Below are 22,270 nucleotides of genomic sequence, written 5' to 3'. Positions count from 1 at the left end.
CAAAGTCCAGCGAGCATCGGTTTTTTAGTTCCACGATACTCGACAGGTCGAGGCCCATGCTCGACCAGTCGAGGGTCCGCTCGACCAATCGAGCACCCTGCTCGACCAATCGAGATTATACAGATTCATTTTCGGATTTGATGCGGACTGCAGATTTTTGAGTCGGTTTTCGCAAAAGTGCGAAAAGGAAGTTGCCTAAACTATAAATAGGGGTCCCTATGGCTTTTCTAGGTATTATGAGAGTTATTTTAAGGTGTGGGCAAAGGATTTTCTCTGTACTTCCAAGAGAGAGGTTAGTATATTGCATTGTAATCTTCGTTTTTCATAGTGAAAGTTTGCATCCGTGGTTTTTTACCCTTGTTTGGAGTTTTTCCATGTATATCTTTTCTTATGGTTTGTTTGAAATACTTTGATTCTTTTCTTAGTTTATATTTCTTCTTGTTTATCATTTGTGGGTGAGACTGGAGATTGGATTTCGGTTCACTGCGTTCTTGGCGCGCTACGCAACAATAACGTGGCAACCACCACCCATATCTAGGTCGTAGTTGTAATGTGTTAAGGGTTGTGGTTGTAATATAATAAGGGTCGTAGTTGTCATGGGTCGTGGTTTTCATGTTATATAGGTCATGGTTCTCATGTTATATAGGTCGTGGACAACCACGACCCATATAACATGAGAACCACGACTCATGATAATTATGACCCTTACTACATTACAACCACGACCCAGGTATGGGTCGTGGTTGCCATGTTATATAGGTCGTGGTTGTCATGAGGAAAGGGTCGTGGTTGTCATGCTATATGGGTTATAGTCTTCCTTTTATAGGCCTTTGGAAGGACCATCTAGTAGGGCCTACATTGATGTATGTGAATAATCTATGCCGCCCATCCTTTTTGTCATGTCATTTTAGGGCTAGGACCCAAATATAAGCCTAATCTAGAGCTCATGAGGGCTGAAATATCAACGGTCGGTGTCATTGTCACAATTATTTTCTATTATGTGGCCCACACAAGCTCCGGATCAGGATGATATTTGGAACCTAGCCCTAAAATGATACGACAAAAAGGATGGGCGGCATATATTATTCACATACATCAGTGTAGGCCCCACTAGTTGGTCCTTGTCAAGGCCTATAAAATGAAGACTATAACCCGCATAGCATGACAACTACGACCCTTACTTCATGATAGCCACGACCCTTTCCTCATGACAACCACGACCCATACCTGGGTCATGGTTGTAATGTGGTAAGGGTCGTGGTTGTAATGTAGTAAGGGTCGTAGTTGTCATGGGTCATGGTTATCATGTTATATGGGTCGTGGTTCTCATGTTATATGGTTCGTGGTTGTCATGGGTCATAGTTATAATGTTATATGGGTCATGGTTCCCATGTTATATGGGTCGCGGTTGTTACATGTTCACTTCCTTTACTACTAAATGAAAGGATAACCAACAATGGGGAGATCCGTTCCGTCCACCTTGTCGGCCAGCTCGGCGTGGGCCCAAAAGTCCTGACTTAGGCAATGTCCATTTCTAATAAACATCACAATGAGCTTGGAAAGTTTCAACAATGGGTTCCATTGTCACCATTATTTTCTATTATGTGACCCACACGAGCTCTAGATCAGGCTGATATTTGGGCCCTAGTCCTAAAATGACATGGCAAAAAGGATGGACGACATGGATTATACACATACATTAATATGGGCCCCACGAGTTTGAACCTTGCCCACGCACAAAAAAGAGTTCCATACGCATCATTTTATTGGCATTAAATACGACATAACTTCTTATTCCCTAGAAAACCATGCCACTACTGAAACAAAATAAAGGCATTTTGGTCCAAGTAAGTTTCGTAGGCCTGTCAGGAGGTCACTCTTAGCATATATGGAATGTCCTAGCTTTCTAAGTAATTTGCTCAAACTCCGAGGCTAGTACGGTCAAATTCCCTATATAAAATAAAATACACCCGTGTTTTCTCTTTCTTAAGAAAGAAAAACCTACCAAATGGTGAAAGCCATGTATCTCTTCGTCTTGCTGTTGTTCCTTGTTTTCAACGGCCAGATTGAAAGCAGCCCATTCCCACATCACTTAGGCCCACGTCCTGTACATAAACACATATTCATCTTAGCCGGTCAGAGCAACATGGCCGGCAGAGGAGGGGTCCACAACGGTACATGGGATGGGTACATTCCCTGCGAGTCCCGGTTAGACCCATCCATCGTCCGGTTGAACTCCCAGCTTCAATGGGAGAAGGCCCATGAACCGCTCCACGCTGATATCGATGTCAACAAGGCGTGTGGTGTGGGCCCTGGCATGGCCTTCGCTAATGCCATCAGATCTCAGTGGAACGTTCCTCTTGTGGGTCTGGTTCCATGTGCCATTGGAGGGACCAAGATCAAGCTGTGGGAGCGAGGTGAGGTGCTATATGAGAATATGGTTAGAAGGGCGAAGGAGTCTGTGAAGGAAGGAGGGATGATCAATGCTCTTCTTTGGTACCAAGGTGAGTCGGATACCATAACAGAGGAGGATGCGGATGCATACAAGTCGAACATGGAGAAACTCATCCAAGATGTACGTTCCGATCTAGGGATGCCTCTGCTTCCAGTAATCCAGGTTTGATTCTTTGATTCCTTCATTAGTAGGGATTTTGGGTTTTGAGTCCCGGCACTTTGGGTGGGGTCCTGTTCGTATGTAGGTCAGTTTGGGTCTCGATTCACAGGCATATACTTTATTTCCTAAAAGATTCAAGGTAGTTAAAAATACAAGTTATTTCCTAAAAGATTCAAGGTAGTTAAAAATACAAGTTATTTCCTAAAAGATTCAAGGTACTTAAAAAATACAAGTTATTTCCTAAAAGATTCAAGGTACTTGAAAATACAAGTTATTATATAATAGTAACAGTGGCAAACATTATATATTATTGGCCCTTAAAATGGCCTCTAATAGCCGTTAGGGTCGATACAATTAAATAAATAAATAAGGCAAGAAAATAAAAGGAGCTTCTTATGGCTTGTATCATATACAACCACTATTGTTATTGCTAAATGCTAAATACGTTAATAAATATTTTAATTTTTCCTGACCTATCAAATAGTGCATCAGTCGTAAGTCACTCTTTGTACAGGTCCTATGCTGTCCTAGTCTTTTATTTTTATTTCTCTTATTTTTAGCAAATAAAAAATTTCCATTGATATCCTAGGGAAGTAAGTATATTGTCTAATCATGTAAATTTATGTGCCTCATGTTTCTTGTTTTGGTTTAATTTTTATAGCTTTCATTGATAATTTTCTTTTATGTTTTGGGTTGCTTACATTGATTACATGTTGTTATATTCTTATAATAATTAACTCATTAGATACCTTTTGGGATGAAATTATTCAGTTTTACTAGTCAAAAATTCATTTTGAATGATGTCATTCGGTCTTTGCTATTTAGAAATCTGTTTTGACGAAACACTTTTACCTAGGAGGTAAAACCCCACGTTCACGTTGGGGTTAGACTGGGGACAGTCTTTAAAAATAAAACCCCACGTTCATGTTAGGGTGAGACTGGGAACAGTCTTTAAAAATAAAAGGCAAGAACCCACACTTCAATGATATTATCTCCCAAATAAAAGGCAACAACCCACACTTGAATGATATTATCTCCCATTGGACGGTCAAGATTGCGGACTCAATTATTATTTTATTTTTTTCCCTTTGCTTTTTTGTCTTTGGCCCACTAACATTGATACCCACTAAAATTGTTAGTTGCACATATTGTCATTAATTAAATATAAATGATAGCATTGTCCTATGATCATGATAATCAAATGGGGTCCACCTCTCAGTCCATACTTATCCTCCATCCTCGCCAATAGATTTTCCATTGATGATGGTTTTTCTTTTTATTTGTAATAGCATCGATAAGGCCACTTACCTAATATTGGTTAGGATCATCAGATTCTTAAAGTTTTGGACGGTGGAGATGCACGAACACGTGAACTAGTTGAAATGATCACGTTTTACAACGGCGGTAGAAAATATAATATATAAAGACTGACTTGGACTATGATATTGGAGACGGTCAACAGCGGACGCGCGTGAATTGTCTGTGCCCCTGTAACCATAAAGTTCTTGTAAGGAGAAGCTATGTGGGGCCCACCCGTGATGTATGTGAGAAATCCAGTCTGTTCATCGGTTTCACATGATCACGATAAGACTGGAGAGACAGCCAAAACTCAGGTGGGCGACATGATAAAAACATTTAGAATGGAAACGCCCACCATTGAAACATTCCAAGAGCCTACCGTGATGTTTATATGTCATCCAAGTAATTCAGCGCGATTCTAGACTTTTGTGGCCGTACGAAGGTTTTAATGGTGGGCCTTCAATCCCCGTTGATTCCTCTCATGTATTCACCTGAGTTTTCTATCTTGTCTCATTTTTGGACTCCTGTCATATTGTGAGCTTGCCAAACTGATGGACAGAATGGATTTTTCATGGACATTTCTGTGGGGCCACAAAGCTACTGCCTATAGGAACTTCCGGTGGGTGCACGGCAGGGACCATAGAGTCCTTCCTTCAATGAGGCTATTAGAAATCAACACGCTATACTTTACCTTTCTTTTCTGCCTCTTGTCAGGATTAAAGGTTGTAGAGAAATGTTCCAATGCTCCTCAGTTGTACTGGACACTGAGGCAGTCTAATTGATTGATCATCTGTCCATTAGCTCGGGCACACATTTCTTAGGCTACCATGTAAATATCATACTGACTAGACAATAGTAATCATCCAAGTACTTAGACTTTTGTTTGGACGGTCAAGATCATTATACAAAAATAAGCCCAAATCAACAATTAAATCCATCTATTCGTTGGGAGCACCATGGATTACTTATGTTTATGAAGAACTACTTTTGTTAAGCAGCCTTAATTATCCCAACCATGGACCAAATCAAGGACTGATTTTATTATTCTATTAGCGTGATTTTTATATGATAGCTTATCACGCCTTTCTTTTTTTTGTCTTTTTTTTTTCTTTTTTTTTTTCTTTTTTACGTGATAGCCCATAACACATTTTCTGGACATTTGATTACTCGATCGGTTTGCGTGTGATTTTTACATGGTAGCCCATAACACGTTTTCTGAACTTAATGGATGGTTCAGATTAATCAATTTGACTTTACAAGTTAACTGTTGCAATTAGGAGCATTAGTACTTAATAGTGCTGTGAGAGCACTGGAGCATTTCTCAAGGCTATATATCCGGGGGCGGATCAGGTGCATTCCCATTCCTGACCGTGAGGCCCACGTTGTTATAGGTATCGTATATCGATACCAACTACTCATTTTAGGGAATTGTGTCCAGGGCCGTTTACGGGCTCTTTATGGCTCAGAATTCAACGGTCAGCTAGACCTTACATAATTGTCGAGATCAAGGAATCCAAAGAGTCCTTGTCGTGCAATGACCCATGCTATTGATTTGCAACATGGAAATTCTAAATAAGGGACCTCGATGAGAGAGAGGGAAGAAGTTAAGCACCCTCTAACAGCATGAAACATGGTCTCTACTTTGTGGCATACGTGGGATTTTAATAGATTGCAAGCTTTAGAATAGTTTTATTATGTAGTTGGTCTCAAACAAGATTCAAGGCCCACGAGGGAGGCTTAACTTAAAAATAGCAATGGATGGTTGTACCTCACATCAATTGCTATCAAGGACTGTTTTTATTTTTAAAAGGAAACAAAAAAGGACTAAGTTTTGAATGTGGGACAATCGAGGGAAACCAGCAAGCCACAAAACATATGCTTAAAAACCTCTAAAAAAGAAAGGGGGTTGGAGAAGTATGAGATGGAGATGCAATGAATGAAATGACAAGCTAGTGCTCCACTTGAAGCTTGACAGAGAGGTGAGTTGATGGAGGAATAAACCCGGCACTCTTACAGAAAAGAGATTTTTTTATTATTTATTTATAGCTTGTTAGTACACAACACTGTCAGTTCACACTTCACTGTTAGCCACCCCCACTAGGGATCGATACCAAGACCTCAGTGTTGAAACAAGGTACTTTTCACTCAGTCTACCACTCGAGCTATGGATCAGGGTATCTTACAGAAAAAGAGATGATTGGAGCTCTTGATCCTCACTCTATTCCATTGCTTGAGATGAATGGACGCTTCAATTTGGTTAAGAAGAGATCTCAATGGTTTAGATGGTTAGACTTGCTTGATGGCACACATGGGTGATTGTTGGATTGCTAGGACAGCTAGGTATTAAGAATGGTGAAATGGGTATAGTAGAACGGATGAACGTGGATGAATGTTGAGGATGCCAGATTCTTTTGCGGAATGTCAATAGGATCTTACTGTGCATTTGATAGGGAGATCAAAGGGAGTAGATGGCTTACCTTTCTGTCACGCCATTATTGTAGAATCGGATTGCCGTAGTATTCGTTTCCTTACCCTTTAGAGAATCTGCGATGGGATTAGACTTCTCTCGGTGGTGTTGGATTGGGGACACAGCCCTGTTAATATAAGTTAGAGGGGTGAGGAGCTTGAACCCATCAAAACTCCTCTCTCCAAGGCTCCACACAAATTAGTAATCCCAGTTCTTATGAAACATCATGTGCATATCACAGTTGTAGCACTCCACCCTTTATATGAATTTCAAAATGTATCACAACTTAGTAGGGCCCATTGGTGCACCCGATCACACTATCCAACCTTTAGGTAAATCTAGACAGTCAATTAACAAGGCCCACTTTATAGGATTCTCACAGAGGGTGGGCGTGGGGTAGAGAGTAACTAAAGCTTAAGGGTTAGGCTAGGTTGCTAAAGGGGTAAGGGTTGAAGGCTTGGCTAGGGTTAGAGGTTAAGGTGGTGAGAGAACTCTTTCTCTTGGCATAGGAATGAGGAATGATTAAGAGTCTTGGGCTAAACTAAAGGCTTAAGGAATGGGAAGGCCTTAGCATTGGAGGTGGTAACGAATAAGTTTCAATACCTATCCTAAGATCATTACACCAGTGAAGCATTCGGACTTTGTCCCATCTAAAGTGAACCCCACTCATTGAACAGTAACCTTTTGCTACGCATGTGAAAAGTGTATGTTAGGCATGCTCAAGACCACTGCATTATGGTGCTCCTGTGTCCATGCTATCATTTCTCCGGTTACCAACCGGTGGACCCCACCAATCACCTAACCTGACATTAGATCACCTACCAATATCTGCCTGCCTCTCTCTCTCTCTCTCTCTCTCTCTCTCTCTCTCTCTCTCTCTCAATTAACCACGCTTGGGTCGGTTAGGCCCGGATTTTGAACTATTCGATCGGGTTGGGCCCATTGAAGCCGTAACTGTGAATGGACAATGGGTGGCGCAGATTGGAAAATCTTGTCCACCAGTCTTGCGACTTTTTGAGTAGAATGTGGATAATTGTTGGGTTTTTCTTAATGTTCATCGACTTTCAGGCAACAAATCTACATGTTAGGATTGTCTTTATCCCATGGTCCATCCATCACAGGGCCCTAAAAAGGCATGTTCCTGCACTAAAAGCATGTTATGGAGTATGGACCACTAATCCATAAGCCTCACTTGTACAACTGAATACCAAAGCATATACAGGCCTCATGGGTGTTATCCCAGATGTTTCCAATTTGCTTCATGAAACTATGCTTCCCTCAAACATCCCTAAGTGCTCTAAGAGCACTGTAGGTTATAGTGCTCCTAGTTGCATTTAATTGCATTGGGATGTTTTGACTATCCAATCCATTGATCTAGACTGTCCACTAGGTCCAACCCATATTTCGTGGGCAACCATGTAAACATTGCACTAATCTGCCCAATATCAACCATTTTATCAAGGGTCTTTAATATGGATGGTGAAGATCATTTACACAAAAATAGGTCTAACCAACAATTTGATCTATATATTTTTGTTAGGTACCATCTTGGTTGCTTATGATTCTAAGGATTTACTTTTGTTAGGCACCCTGGCCATTCCATTAATAGCTCAGACACAATAAAAAATAAGGCCAAATGAAGGATAGATTGGACCATCGAATTAGGGCGATCTTTATATGGTAGCCTTGGAAATGTGTTCTAGACTTAATGGGGAGGGAAAACTATCAATACAATCAGTTGTATCATCTAATTGAACTGATGCAACTAGGAGCACTATAACTTGCGAAGCTGGAGAATTTCTTATTAGTTTTTTTTAGCTGTAGGCCCTATCTAGCATACACCTAAAAATGTGACGTAGGGAAGAGCATGAAGGGATAATGAGAAAGATCATTGTCTTCCTAAAGTGATTAGAACCTTAAATCCATAGTGTATTTTCTTGAATCCACAAGGAAAAAAACAAATAAAATCCAAATAAATTTTTTTATTTAAATAATGTGTAATTGTCCCTGATTACCCAATTACATCACACTAATAAATAAGAAAAATAAACCATAATCCGTAATGACCAAAAATAGAAAATTCCTAACCCTAATTAAGAGTTTTAATTAAACTAAAATTAAATTTACCCAAAATAGTAAATTTGGCCAAAATAATAAATCTAGATAAACCTTACTAAAGGAGTCCTAGTATGATTAGGAGAAATTTCTAAAAAAAAAAAAAAAATTTAAAATGTAAAACTCTAAAAATAAGAAAACATAATAGAATTACTAAAATTAATAAATTTTTCTAAAATCTCACTTATGAACTGGCAACGCGTGTTTTCTTGCAAAACGAATTGACGCGACCCACCTTGTGAGTTGGTTCATCCCGAATGACCCGCTACAGGAAAGATTGACAGGTTGCGTGCCCCGTAATGATATCCAGATCAAAAGTTATGGCTAATTTACAATGTCACATTCTTTTGATCCCCCCATGCTACGAATGTATCCATGCCACGTCCTACATCAAAATGAGTTGCTACATCAAAATGAGTTGATCTCGTTTTAGTTAACACTATGTACTACAGATCTTTGATCTCCAGGAGATAATGAGTTCATGTTAACGATGATCATTTAGTAGAAATCAAGATCTATAGTACAATATCACTGTTTACTGAAATGAGATCAACTCATTTTATGCGTCCAAGTCCAGCCTATGAACTATGGACCTCAGTCCAAAGCCTAAGCCAGCCACTGAACTAAGGAATCTGAGTTCGGCTGAGCCTGTCTCAGTATCTAAATACTCAGCCCACTATTCTGAACTGGGTCAGGTCTATTTGTTGGGCCTTTAGGCATATGTGACCAGTCAAGTCCATGGTCCTTGAAACTAAGACCAAGTGCAGTCAAAAGCAGGGCTGGACTTAGCCCCGACTGGGACTGGGGCAAGCCAACCCATTTGATCAAGGGCATAGCTTGTGCTATAGCTTCCGTAGCCACAACTTTGCGTGTATAATATATCATTGGAAAGCTATTCACTAGTTCCATATATTAACCGATGCCAAAGACAATTGGTTCTCAACCGTCATTCAAAATAAAGTTGTTTTAAGGGTCAAGGTGAGTTTTTAGTCAAAGTTTACTATTTCTACCAAGTTATGATTATTGTTACATTTAGATTGTTTTAGATTTTGAAGAAGTTTAATAAGTTACGTGAAAAAGTTTGAGTCAGGCTAAATTTTACCATTTCATTTAATGTTTCATGAAAGTTACCAATTTAAGATTTATGGATTATGTAAGTCATATTAAAGGCCTATTTGGGTACCACAAAATAAGTTACTTTTTAACTTTTTTAAGCTATTAAATTACTTTTTTCACTTCAGTTAGTTTGGTAAGAACTATTATAAAAGTTTCTTCTTCTTCTTCTTCTTCTTCTTCTTCTTTTTTTAATTATTATTATTATTATTATTATTATTAGTTAGCATGTAATTACCACACACATCATGGTTAGCCACACCCCACTTAGGAATCGATACCAAGACCTCAATGTTGAAACTTATGGTTGCATTATAAAAGTAACTTATCGATGCATTAAGCTACTTATTTAAATAATTTATTTATTTATTAAGTTTTTTGACTTATTACATTTCTACTTTTTCTCTCTCGATCAAGGTCCATGCATGTCAAAGGAGGCTCTCACTCACCATCCTTAGCAAAAGAGGCCCTACATGGACTGTCCCCATCGAAGTTGCGGCCACATGATGAAAAGTCCACATCAAGGGTGGGCCCCCCATGATGGATGATCCATATTAATGTGGGCCCATATAAAGGATGGTCCACATGAAAGGTCAGTCCCAAATGATAAATAGCCTACATCCAAAGTGAGCCAGTATAATAGACAACCCACTTCAAAGGTGGGGCCTACGTGATGGACGGTTCATATCAAAGGTGGGCTCCGCATGATGGGTGGTGGACATTGAAGTAGGGCCCCACATGATGGATGGCCCACATCAAGGTGGCCCTCAAATGATGGACGGTCCAAATGATGTACAACCCACATTGAAGGTGGGGCCCACACGATGTACATTTCACATTGAAGGTGGCCCCACATGGTGGACGATCCATATTAAACGTAGGGTTTAATGATGAGTGGTCCACATTAAGGTGGACCCACATGATGGACGGTCCACATCAAAGGTCAACCCTAATGATGAGTGGCCCACATCAGAGGTGGGGCCCACATGATGGAGAGTCCACAAGATAGGTGGTGGATATTGAAGGTGAATCCCACATGATGGACAATAACATTTATGATGGCCCCACATGATGGATGACCAACATCAAAGTTGGGCCCTACATAATGGATAGTGCAAATAAAAGGTTGGCCCCTAATGATGAAAAACTCACATCTATGACCATGCATGATGGATGGCTCACATCAAAGGTGGGGCCCACACCATGAACGGTCCACATAAAGGTTGGCCCTACATGATGGACGGTGAATTGAACAAACTTGAGATATAAATATTTATATGATATTAGAACAAAACATGCTTTTTTACTTTTTAGCCACTAAGTAGATTGTTTACCATGATACCAAACGTGTGTGGTAGAAATGGGTGTGGCCCTACCATGAAGACAATGATCTATTATTTCTCCCCCATTTCTACCATGCCTGGATAAGACCATTCACCATTTCTTGAAGCTTGATCTCTCACCAAATCTGAAAAACCCTAGAAATTATTTGCCTGCTATGCCAAAATATCATAAAATATCATGATTTCTGATGATTAATCATTCTAATTAGGTGGAACCAAACGGAGCCTAATAAAGGAGTGTGTGTAGAGAGAGATTTTAATTTTCACTGCTTTGACAAAAATCATTAACCATCACCAACCCTCAACGATGATCCAGGCTATTCATCAGACTCTCCACCTGTTTGATAATCTTTGAACCATGAAAAAACTGCCTTGGGAAGTCCCATTACGTGAATAGTCAATATAACTCTAGCCTTTTATTTAACTTTTTGGGCTAAAATTATGGTCGCAGTCCAACTAATGAACATAACTGTTTTTTCCATGGTTCAAATCATCCAATCAAGCAAGTTTCAAGTGACAGTGCCATATCTTGGATCAACCAAAGTACAAGCTTCTTCAAGTTCTTTACTGATTTTCCTTCAATAATATTTATATTCAAAAAATAAAAATAGATAAACATTGTCAAGTCTTGGCATGTTTGAGTTTTGTCAATTTATTTTCGAGTTCTGTTGAATTAATTTTTTTCAGAGTTTTCTCAAGTCCTGTTCAAGCTTTGACTGAGTATTGGCAAAAGCAAGCTTTTCTTGAGTCATGGTGATATTTGTTGGAAGTTGGGTGAGTCCTATTTATATACAAATATGCAAAGTACATCCATGATAAACGTGTGATGTATATATGGGCCTGGTTTCTAGGCTCATGGTTAAACATGGTAGGGTGTGCATAATGGTTGGAGTGAATATCCTAAAAAATTATAATGGGCCCACAACCACTTGTTATCGCTACAATGTGGTTAATTAAAACATTTTTGCATGTGTGCTCACCTACACATGTCTATTATGATGTAATGCAAATTTTTTCATTATAATCATACTGCTCTTGAGTTGTGTGGAACCCACAATGATATGTTCATGGCATCCATCTTGACTATCTTGTGTGCTATCCTAGTTTACCTTTGGGCCCAAAAATCAGGCCAACTTGGGACACACAAGCAAAAACATTTGGGAGTGAGAGGGTATGTCCATTTTTTTATTTTTTTTATTTTTTATTATAAATACATACACCTACACTATACACAACCACACTACATGGTACTCGATCCCATAATCTCAGTTAGAGGTGTCCACGAGTCGATCCAAGTGGAGCTTTGCCCAACTCAATTCGACTTGGCCAGGAAGATACCCCAGCTTGAACTCGGGTGGGCTCGGTCCTCAAGCCTGATTGGCTAACTCAGCTCGGTTCGATCAGCAGCTCGGGCCAGTTCGAGCCCAGTTCGAGACAAGATCCAGCCGAGTTCGCCTGTGCAGCATTTTCACAAACACATGAACTACAACTTTAAAATCTCATTGTATGTAAAACAGTAGCTGTGGTTTTATAGGTATTTCATCAAACACCTTGTAAGCAACATAAAAATCAAGAAAAAAAGGATATTTATTTCATATACATACCTTCCTTGCCACCAGCCACACTTCGTGGGGTCATTTCATCAAACACTTGGTGAGCAACATCAATATCAAGTAACTGAGTCACCGAACTGGTTCAATTCGAGTTGGGTTCAATCTGAGTCAAGTCGAGCTCGGGCAAGCTCGAACTCGGTTCAAAACTTTTTTGAGCTCAAAAAATCAGCTCAGCTCAAACTCAATTTCGAATTGAGCTTTTTTGAGTTGAGTCGAGCGAGCTAACAGAACTAACTTGGTTCGTGTACAGCCCTAATCTCTGTGTGGAAATATAGTCAGTCTATCATTGAGCCATGAAGCTTGATCTAAAAGGAGAAGCTCAAGTGTTCCTGGTGTGGCCCATATAAGTCATGAATTTGCATGATTTTTAGACCCATAGATAAACATTAAAGCGCATGCATTATGGTTGGAGGGAATCAATGTCATCAATGCATCATGGTGGAGCTTATAGAAGTCATTTGCACGACAATTTTCCACACTATCATTTTCTCTCACACACATACTAGTGTATGTGGCACGTGCATAAAGAGGCGCAATGTGTGGAGAGTTAGGCCCCATTTGTTAAATCTAAAGTCTAAAGACTGAATTTGAAATCTGAAGCTTGAATCTAAAATCTAAAGCCTGAATCTGAAATCTGAAGTAAAAAAACTTGTTTGATAATTATGGCTGAAGTCTAAAAATTAAGTACTGAATCTTAAACAAACTATTTGTTAACAAACATCTTAAATGTCTGAAATATGTTAATTTGACACATTTGTCCCTATCTCTCATTTGGAAATGTTTTACATTATAAAGAAATTACTTTTTATGAAATGAAAATAAAATCATTATATTTAATTTAAATAAACTAAAATACTTAATAAAAAAACTAAAAATCATCATAAGGCCCTCAATTCCTCTTAGCAGGAAGATTTTATAGGATTGAACACCAGTAGCAACAAAACCTTCAAATAAGCCCATCTTATATTTATATGCTATCCAAACTGGAAAACAAATAATCATATTGATCTAAAACTTCTATAACCCCAAAAAGGGTTTCAATGGTAGACGTTCAATCCCCCGTCGCTTTTTGCAACTTATTTTTCGTCTCAAGCTTTAATATGAGCTTGCCAAATGGATGGATGGTTTGGATATAACACATACCTCATGATGGGACCCATTAACTTGTTGATGTCAATACAGCAGCTATATACCTAGTCTGAGGTACACCAACCAATCCGCATCCTACTTGGACATGGATTAGCTACTTACAGGTTGAATTTGGCTACCGAAGTGACATCATCAAATTCTATGGGCCCACTATGATGGATGTGCTTTGTCTACACCGTCCATCTATTTGGAGATTTAATTTTAGGTAGATCCAAATATGTAGTTGATCCAATGGCGAGATTGATGCCTACCGTTGGAACCTTCTTAAGGCTCACCATTATTTTTATTTGAAATCCAAATCTAACCTGTTCACAAGTTAACACGGACATGAAAGAAGGGAAAAACAAATATCAGCTTGATCAAAAACTTTTGTAGCTTATTTAAGTTTTTAATGGTGGGCGTCACTCTCCCCACTGTTTTCTGTGGTGAGGTCCACTGGAGGTTTGGATTTGACTCGTTCTTTTGATCTTTACCTAAAATTATATTTCCAAATGGATGGACGGCGGGGATACAAAACATATGTCATGATGGGGCCCACATAACTTGGTGATGTAACTTCGGTGGCAAGTCTCGCTACTCAACCTGTCAGTATCCAATCTGCGTCCGCGGAAACAGAATGGCTACTCCCCTGCCACCAGCCAATGGCTGATGGTCGGTGCTATGTGGGCCCCACCATGATGTGTGTTTCATCCATGCCACCCATCTATGTTTATAGATCATTTTATGGTATGAGACCAAAAATGAGGTATATCCTAATCTCAAGTGGACCACATTACAGGAAAATAGTATTGAATGAATGTCGACCATTAAAAACTTTTTGGGGGCCATAAAATTTTTGGATCAAGTTGATCTTTGTTTTTTCCATTTGTCTAGGTTTATATGACCTAATCAACAGATTGGATGTCAAATAAACAGTACATTGGGCCTTAGGAGAATTTTAATAGTGGATATCCAATCACTATTGTTTTCCTGTGGTATGGTCTATCGCAGATTTATATTCCTCTCATTTTTGGTATCAAGCCCTAAAATGATCTTTAAAAATGGATGAAACACATGCATTATGGTAGGGGCATAGTGAAGTTTCATAGGTTAAAAGGTGATTTTGTATTGCACAAACAATTTAAAGAGAAAAAATTGTCGTAGTAACTTGGAAAGGGGTAATTTTGGAAGCAAAATTTTTTGTTTAATGAAAAATTCACTGAGCGCATTCCGTGTTCACCATTAAGCCAGACTCCTATCACGGAAAGAATTTAGTGAAAAACCTCTTAGCGCTTTCCTTCTTCCGCGTTAATGATGTATTAACAAACACCACTAAACACAGAATATTTTCCCCATTCTGCATTAAGTGCAAAAATTCAGCGTTAACAAACAGGGCCTTAGTTAAGAACCCTTTAAAAGATGGTGGCGACTCTTCAACCTACGCATGTCATAGTCAAGAATCCTGATCGTTTAAATCGCTGACCAACTGTAGATGGAGATTGACCCAGAATCTACACCAAGATGATTAATCTTTTTAATTTTCCCTTTGAATTTGAACCATGCAGAATTTTACATTTAACTATGCAATTGATAGCCACTAAAAATGAATGGTTAGGACCACTTGATAATTATGGTTTTAGAGATACTCTCCATCCTAGACCAGAATTTCAATGGTTTTCATAGCTAGCTTTTTTTTTTTATATAAATTAGCAGCCATGGAAGAGATGAGCTACCCCGATTTTGAAAACGGTACATCACTAATTAAATAGTCTAGCCCTGTTCAAAGCGGACGCGGGATGCGTCCTACCCCGACCATCTCTAGCCACGAACGGGCAGTTCTGTTGGCAGGCCCATATCTGTTTATCCACGCTGTTCATCCCTTCTCTCAAATCATTCTAAGGTATAGGCACAAAAATGAGGCAGATTCAACGATCAAGTGGACTACACAAATGACTCTTTCATTTAATGCAACTGTCGTTTAATGCTTTGTGCATTTAATGCAACCTAAGCTTATTATTTGGTTTGATCTACTTGAGAGTTGGATTTGCCTCATTTTTATGCACATGCCTTAAAATGATCTAATAGAATGGATGGACGGTGTGGATAAATAGATACATCAAGGTGGGCTTGCCACTACCCATTCGTGGCTAGAGACAGGCGGGTAAGGACGCAATCCGCATCCGTTCAAAGCATGCCTACACGCAGGTACAAGACAACTCATTTTCTTGAAAAGACAAAAGATCTACACTGTCTAAAATTCCATATACAATGAAATCAAACATGTGAGCTTGTTTGATTGTCTTCAGATTGTGAAACATGTTAGGGATTTGTACTGCGGAATTACACAGATCTAGATATATGATAACAATCCAATAACGTCAAGCATTCATAAGAGAATACAAAGATTTAACGTGGAAAACCCTTGTGGGAAAAAACCATGGTACAAAGCGACAGAAATCCACTATGAAATAGAAATTACAAGAGAGAGGACTTACCCGATTCGAACAACCTCGAATCTCACCCTTACTACACCCTTTGATAACCCCAAAACCTTTTTAGGAACCCTTGTAAAACTTTTAAAAAGCCTTAGAATACTTTAGAATTACCCTAAGGACCCCTATTTATAGTTTAGGAAACTCCATTTACGCACCTCTTTTGGAAAAGTCTGAAAATTGCCTCAAATTTACGCAGTCCGTGCAGAATCTGCCTAACCCCCTCGACCGGTCGAGCCATCCCCTCGACTAGTCAAGCAGCCCGGATACCAAAAATAATAGCATGCTGGACTTTGAGTCGAGCAGTGCTCAACTAGTCGAGCGGCTCACTCGACCAGTCGAGCAGCGCAAATATGCCAGATTAAAGGCATCTAACAACAATCTCCACCATGCTTTCAATCTTCAACCGTGTATCTTGCTACCATCTTCTCTCATATCTGCATCATATCATAGCTTCAATCAATGCTTCTCGTGCACACTCCGTCCTTCTTTTGCGTTATCGCCAAGCCTAGAGAAGTTGCACAGAATTTGAACTTCTCTATAGTAATGATCTAGGTGAACATGCCTGTTGGATCTGAATCCACGTGCCCAACCACCTTTGCTCCTGTCTTCTCAAAAGGAAAGACGTAGTCTTCTTACCATCTCACCGCTATCCAATATTGCTTGCCGGGGTACTTGCTCACAATACTAATAGCCTGTGAAATAACCGATCTAATCCAGACCATGACATACACTGCCAACCGTATTCGAATAAGACTCATAAGATATCCTACTTTTCCTCATCTGTTTTAGGACATGTCCTGAGGAAAACTTGAGGAGAGAGATGTAGGGAACGCTCCCCGGCTTTGCCTGGTTCATCACATCCTTAATCAATGCCTACCTAAGGTATTCTGTTTGCAATAACCAAAGCCTACTCCTCCTTCAGTCTTAATGCCAAGAACTTTCTTTACAACCCCCCAATCCTTTATTTTAAATGTCTCACTTAACCGAGTCTTCAGTACATTAACTTCAGACATGTCATAATTGGCGATCTACATGTCATCAATTCCTGACTCACCATGAAGGAATCAAACCACTACTTAGGCGACAAGTCGAACCACGACCTCCTACAAACTTTTTTCTCAGCCCCTTTAACTTCGAACAACTCTAGTTGCTTCAATTAGATCTACTCTTCACTTTTCCTTGCAGAAGTGCAAACTCTACATTCATCCTTCTATCTCAATATCACATTAGCCAACCAGCGCCAATTACGGATCTAATATACCGTCGGTGTGAATATTTCTAAGAAGTCGATCCCTTCTCTCTAAGTATAGCCCTTCGTACTAACCTCGCTCTGTATCTATGCTATGTCCTCCTGAAGATCCACCTACATCCAACCGCTTCTCGGCCCACTGGAAGCTCCACCAGCTCCCATGTGTCGGTCTGGTACAACGAGTCCATCACATCGCCCATAATCACCTTTCACTTCTCAGCACCAAGCTCACCTAGAGTCATCTGAAGAATCCCCAGTGATATTGGAGTCATCCATGTACCTCGCCGATATCCCGCGATTATGCCGTGTGATTCTTCACACAGGTGGCTGCTCCACTTGCTCTATATCTCTGTCCACGTGTCTCAGCCTTCCTACCCTGCTCGCTCATGTGGTCATACCACACACATACAGAAGTGAAATCGGCTATAGCCATTGCAGCTCCACCTTTTAAAGTGCTCCCGATCAACCTGTAAACCTGATCAAGTCGTTATGCTTTCATGACTACCCATGCCCCCTTAGATACCTTAAGAGCACTATCAATACCAGTGTACTTGTATCTTTTTACCTCAAGTACACTAAGAGAAATCAGATTTTGCTTCAAATCAGGAACGTGCCTGACATTAGTCAAGTTACGCTCCACCCCATCAAACATCCTAATGCGGATCGAACCAACAGCCACAACATTACAGGCAATGCCATTGCCCATAAATACTTGTCCACCATTACACTCCCTGTAGCTGATGAACCAACTTCGATAAGGAGTCATGTGCAAAGATGCCCCTGTGTCTAGCATCCACTCGTCCTTACGATCATCGTATAGCCACCTGATCGTAGACATAGACAAAGCATTACCATCACATCCACTCGATCCATCTGACGTAGCAGCATTGACCTCCATATACGAAGCTTCAGAATCTTCTTTCTTGGATTTAGGATTTTCATAATCCTTCTTCACATGTCCTTCCATCTCACAATTCCAGCACTTTACCTTTCCTTTACCCTTGCCCCTAGATTTGGATCTAGAACCTAAAGAATCTTTACCTTGTTCAGAATTCCTACCCCTCGTAATCAGTGCCTCAAAAGATATCTCAATGTCGACGTTAAGCTTTCTCATGGCCTTCCCTTGAAGGGTTGAGATAATGGTGTCGATACTCAAGGGTTTTATTCGTGCTGCACATAGTGTCCTTGAATGACTCATATGATGCCGGAAGAGAATTCAACAATATACATGTTTATTCTTCATCTTTCATCACTTCCTTCATACCAGTAATTTACAAGCTAATTTATTAAAGTTACTGATGTGAGCCTTTAGATCTCCACCCTCTGCCATCTTGAAGTTATACCACTGCCGCTTTAAGTGTAGGCGATTTTTAGAGGATTTTTTTGCATAGACATCCTCTAAATTCGTCCATAATTTAGCCGCAGTTTTCTCCCTCATGACGTTGTAGAGAACCTTATCCGTGAGACATAAACAAATCGATGATAAAGTCTTCTCATCAAGAGTATTTCATTCATCATCAGTCATAGTAGACTTTCGCTCCTCAAGAGGACCATCTTCGCCTTCCTTGATTAAGGAACTGATCATCTTGATCTTCCATAACTCAAAATTATTTTTCCTTGAGTACTTCTCAATATCATACCTAGTGCTTGCCATTATTACTAATCCCTCATATTCAGATATATGCCCCAACGATTGCTCTGATACCACTTGTTGGGATTTGTGTTGCGGAATCACACAGATCTAGATCTAGGATAGCAATCTAATAATGTTAAGCATTCACAAGAGAACACGAAGATTTAACGTGGAAAACCCTTGTGGGAAAAAACCACGGCACAAAGCGATAGAAATCCACTATGAAATAGAAATTACAAGAGAGAGGACTTACCCGATTCGAACAACCTCAAATCCTACCCTTACTACACCCTTTAATAACCCTAAAACCCTTTTAGGAACCCTTGAAAAATTTTTAGAAAGCCTTAAAATACTTTAGAATAGCCCTAGGGACCCCTATTTATAGTTTAGGAAACTCTATTTACACACCTCCTTTGGAAAAGTTCGAAAATTGCCTCAAATTTACGTAGTCTGCGCAGGATCTGCGTAACCTGTACTAGTCGAGCCAAGGCCTCGACTGGTCGAGGGACCCCCTCTACCAGTCGAGCAGCTCGGACACCAAAAATAATAGCATGCTGAACTTTGAGTCGAGCAGTGCTCGACTAGTCGAGCGGCTCACTCGACCGGTCGAGCCAAGCTCTCGACCAGTCGAGCAGCACAAATATGCCGGATTAAAGGCATCTGACAACAAAACAAACCAACAAACGAGAGAGAATTTATCAGAGTTCTAAAAAAGATGCATGTCCATCCCCTCCATTTCTGGGCCCGACATGCTTACTTCAGATCAGCATAGATATCAAACACATTAAAAACCCTACACAAGAGTGCACTCACGGCACATGAATGACATTTAATCAAAACTGCAAACTCCCACTTTCCATGTATTATATATAACAAAGACCCTTTTGTAATTATCATTAGACTAGCCTAGTATTTTCACTGACTCCACTGCATTTGAATGCATGCAGGTAGCTCTTGCATCAGGTGAAGGTCCTTACATAGAGAAGGTAAGAGAAGCTCAGAAAAGCATCACTCTTCCAAATGTTATGTGGGTCGATGCCCAGGGATTGCCATTGAATGAGGACCACCTACATCTATACACACATTCTCAGATCCTCCTTGGCAGGATGTTGGCTCTTGCCTACTTAACCCATTTTGCAAATCCCCACTTCTAATCTACACTTTCTTTTGATACACCTGATTTTTGGGCCCAACATAAGACATGGGTCACTTGTATTTTATAGCATGTATGTTCCTGACAATATTGAAGGGCCATGTTGGATCCATGACTTATTATTATTATGGAACAAATGGAAAATAAAATATAAAAAAAACCATACCTTTATCAGATAAGAGGTTTTCAGGCTTTCATAGCATATCATTTTTGGAAATCACGTACCATACCTGTTTTATGCATGTGGCGCCAAAATAGATAAGCCCTATGGATGCATGTTCTGTATGTGAAATCTAATCCATCCATCAGGTGAGAACGATTATTTTTACGGGTATACACATACGAGTAGTTCGATTAAAAACTAACATGGACCCATCAATAGGAAAATCTGCAACGTTCACACGGTGTGGCCCACCTGAGTTTTGTATCAGGCTGATTCTTGTATCTTCTCTTCATTATAGCTGAGTTACACCTAATTAACCGGATTGAGGAAAGATACACACCAAGATGGCCTCACACGCAGACATATGGTTGGCATCCCATCGCCTGGGAATGGATTGGCTACTCCCCTGCCACCCACCACGGTCGGTGCTCTGTGGGCCCCACCATAATGTATGTATTTCATCCATGCCGTCCATCTATTTTTCTAGATCATTTTATGGTATGGTAAGAAAGACTTTGTATATTCCAATCTCAAGTGGACCACATTACATGAAACAGTGTGGACTGAACGTTGACCATTAAAAACTTTTTGGGGGCCATAAAAGTTTTGGATCAAGCTGATCTTTGTTTTTCCCTTCATCTGGGTGTGTATGACCCAATCAACAGATTGGATGTCAAATAAACAGTACATTGGGCCTTAAGAGGATTTTAATTGTGGATATCCAATCACTATTGTTTTCCTGTGGTGTGGTCGAACTGAGAGTTATATCCCTCTCATTTTTGGGATCAAGCCGTAAAATGATCTGTAAAAATGGATGAATGGAATGGATGAAACACACACATTATGGTGGGGCCCACATGGATATAACTCACAGGGATTAGCATCATCCAACTGTTCTGACAATCAAATTAGTCTCTATAACATGGATACTTGAAAATAGAATAATCAACCGTCCAAATTACGCAGCCGATTTCAGATTGGTTAGCATCGTTGGATCATGTGACTTTGGGGACATGCCACATTGATGATGAGGCCGATGACTTGGACGGTCTAGATTGTTATACACATGCAACATATACACTCTACGAATCACCACCATTTAAAATTAAAGGGCACTTAAGAAACAGAATCGTACCATCGCCATCGGCAATGGCATGCTTTTGCAGAACATGGCATAGGTGCATTCCTATCATGGCTAGACTAAAAGAAGATCAAACTGAGGTCAGTCCTATAGGGCCCAATCTTACGTAAGCCATGATATGTAATTGGGCCTCCCAATCTAACATAAGCTATGATGTAATTGAGCTCCAACCGTTTTAGATCAAAGAAATTCAATCCGTACATAGAGAAATTCTCGTTTAATGTGAGAACAATAAATCAGCCATAACTTAGGATCTGGATATTATTATAGGATGCATGATGTATTAATCTTTATCATGACAAGTCTTAGGCATAAACCGACTCACATAATAGGGTGTGTCAATCCTTTCACAAGAAAGCACACTCTTCTAAGTACAAAAACAGACTTAATATATATATATATATATATATATATATATATATATATATATAGGGAAAAGGTACTATGCGGTCGTGCTCATGGGAACTTCCCATGAGGTCGAGCTGTGTGGGCTCCACCGTGATGCTTGTCGACAATCAACACCGTGCATTTGATGGGTCCTCTTTAAATTATGGGATATCCCAAAAATCAGCCGTATACGGAACTCAGGTGGGCCATACCATCTAAAAGCATGTGAAGACATGCCTAAAACATATAAAAGCACTTGGTGGGGCCCACCTGAAATTTGGATGCGTCTGAAACTTAGTCTCAACCAACCCTCATCCAAGTGGGACACACATAATGGATGGGCTAGATTTGCAAACC

At 39.9% G+C, this 22,270-nt stretch overlaps 1 protein-coding gene across 1 annotated transcript; it reads left to right on the top strand.

Annotated features, from left to right (window-relative positions):
• The first annotated feature begins 1,980 nt into the window (after positions 1-1,980).
• Positions 1,981-20,393, top strand: LOC131229648 (probable carbohydrate esterase At4g34215). The gene is made up of 2 exons (XM_058225637.1): positions 1,981-2,617; positions 20,017-20,393. Exons 1-2 carry the CDS (start codon positions 2,009-2,011, stop codon positions 20,221-20,223), a joined length of 816 nt encoding a protein of 271 aa, XP_058081620.1. The 5' UTR covers positions 1,981-2,008; the 3' UTR covers positions 20,224-20,393.
• The last annotated feature ends 1,877 nt before the right edge of the window (positions 20,394-22,270 follow it).

The sequence above is a fragment of the Magnolia sinica genome, chromosome 16 (genome assembly GCF_029962835.1).
Source record: "Magnolia sinica isolate HGM2019 chromosome 16, MsV1, whole genome shotgun sequence".
NCBI lineage: Eukaryota > Viridiplantae > Streptophyta > Magnoliopsida > Magnoliales > Magnoliaceae > Magnolia > Magnolia sinica.
The sequence above is the reverse complement of the archived record's forward strand: the minus strand, read 5'-3'. Positions and strand labels throughout refer to the sequence as shown.

Excerpts from the sequence above, each read along its gene's own strand:
- LOC131229648 (XM_058225637.1), top strand. The coding sequence starts at position 2,009 with ATGGTGAAAGCCATGTATCTCTTCGTCTTGCTGTTGTTCCTTGTTTTC. Across the intron at positions 2,618-20,016 it reads CTCTGCTTCCAGTAATCCAG|GTAGCTCTTGCATCAGGTGA; the intron begins GTTTGATTCTTT and ends GAATGCATGCAG.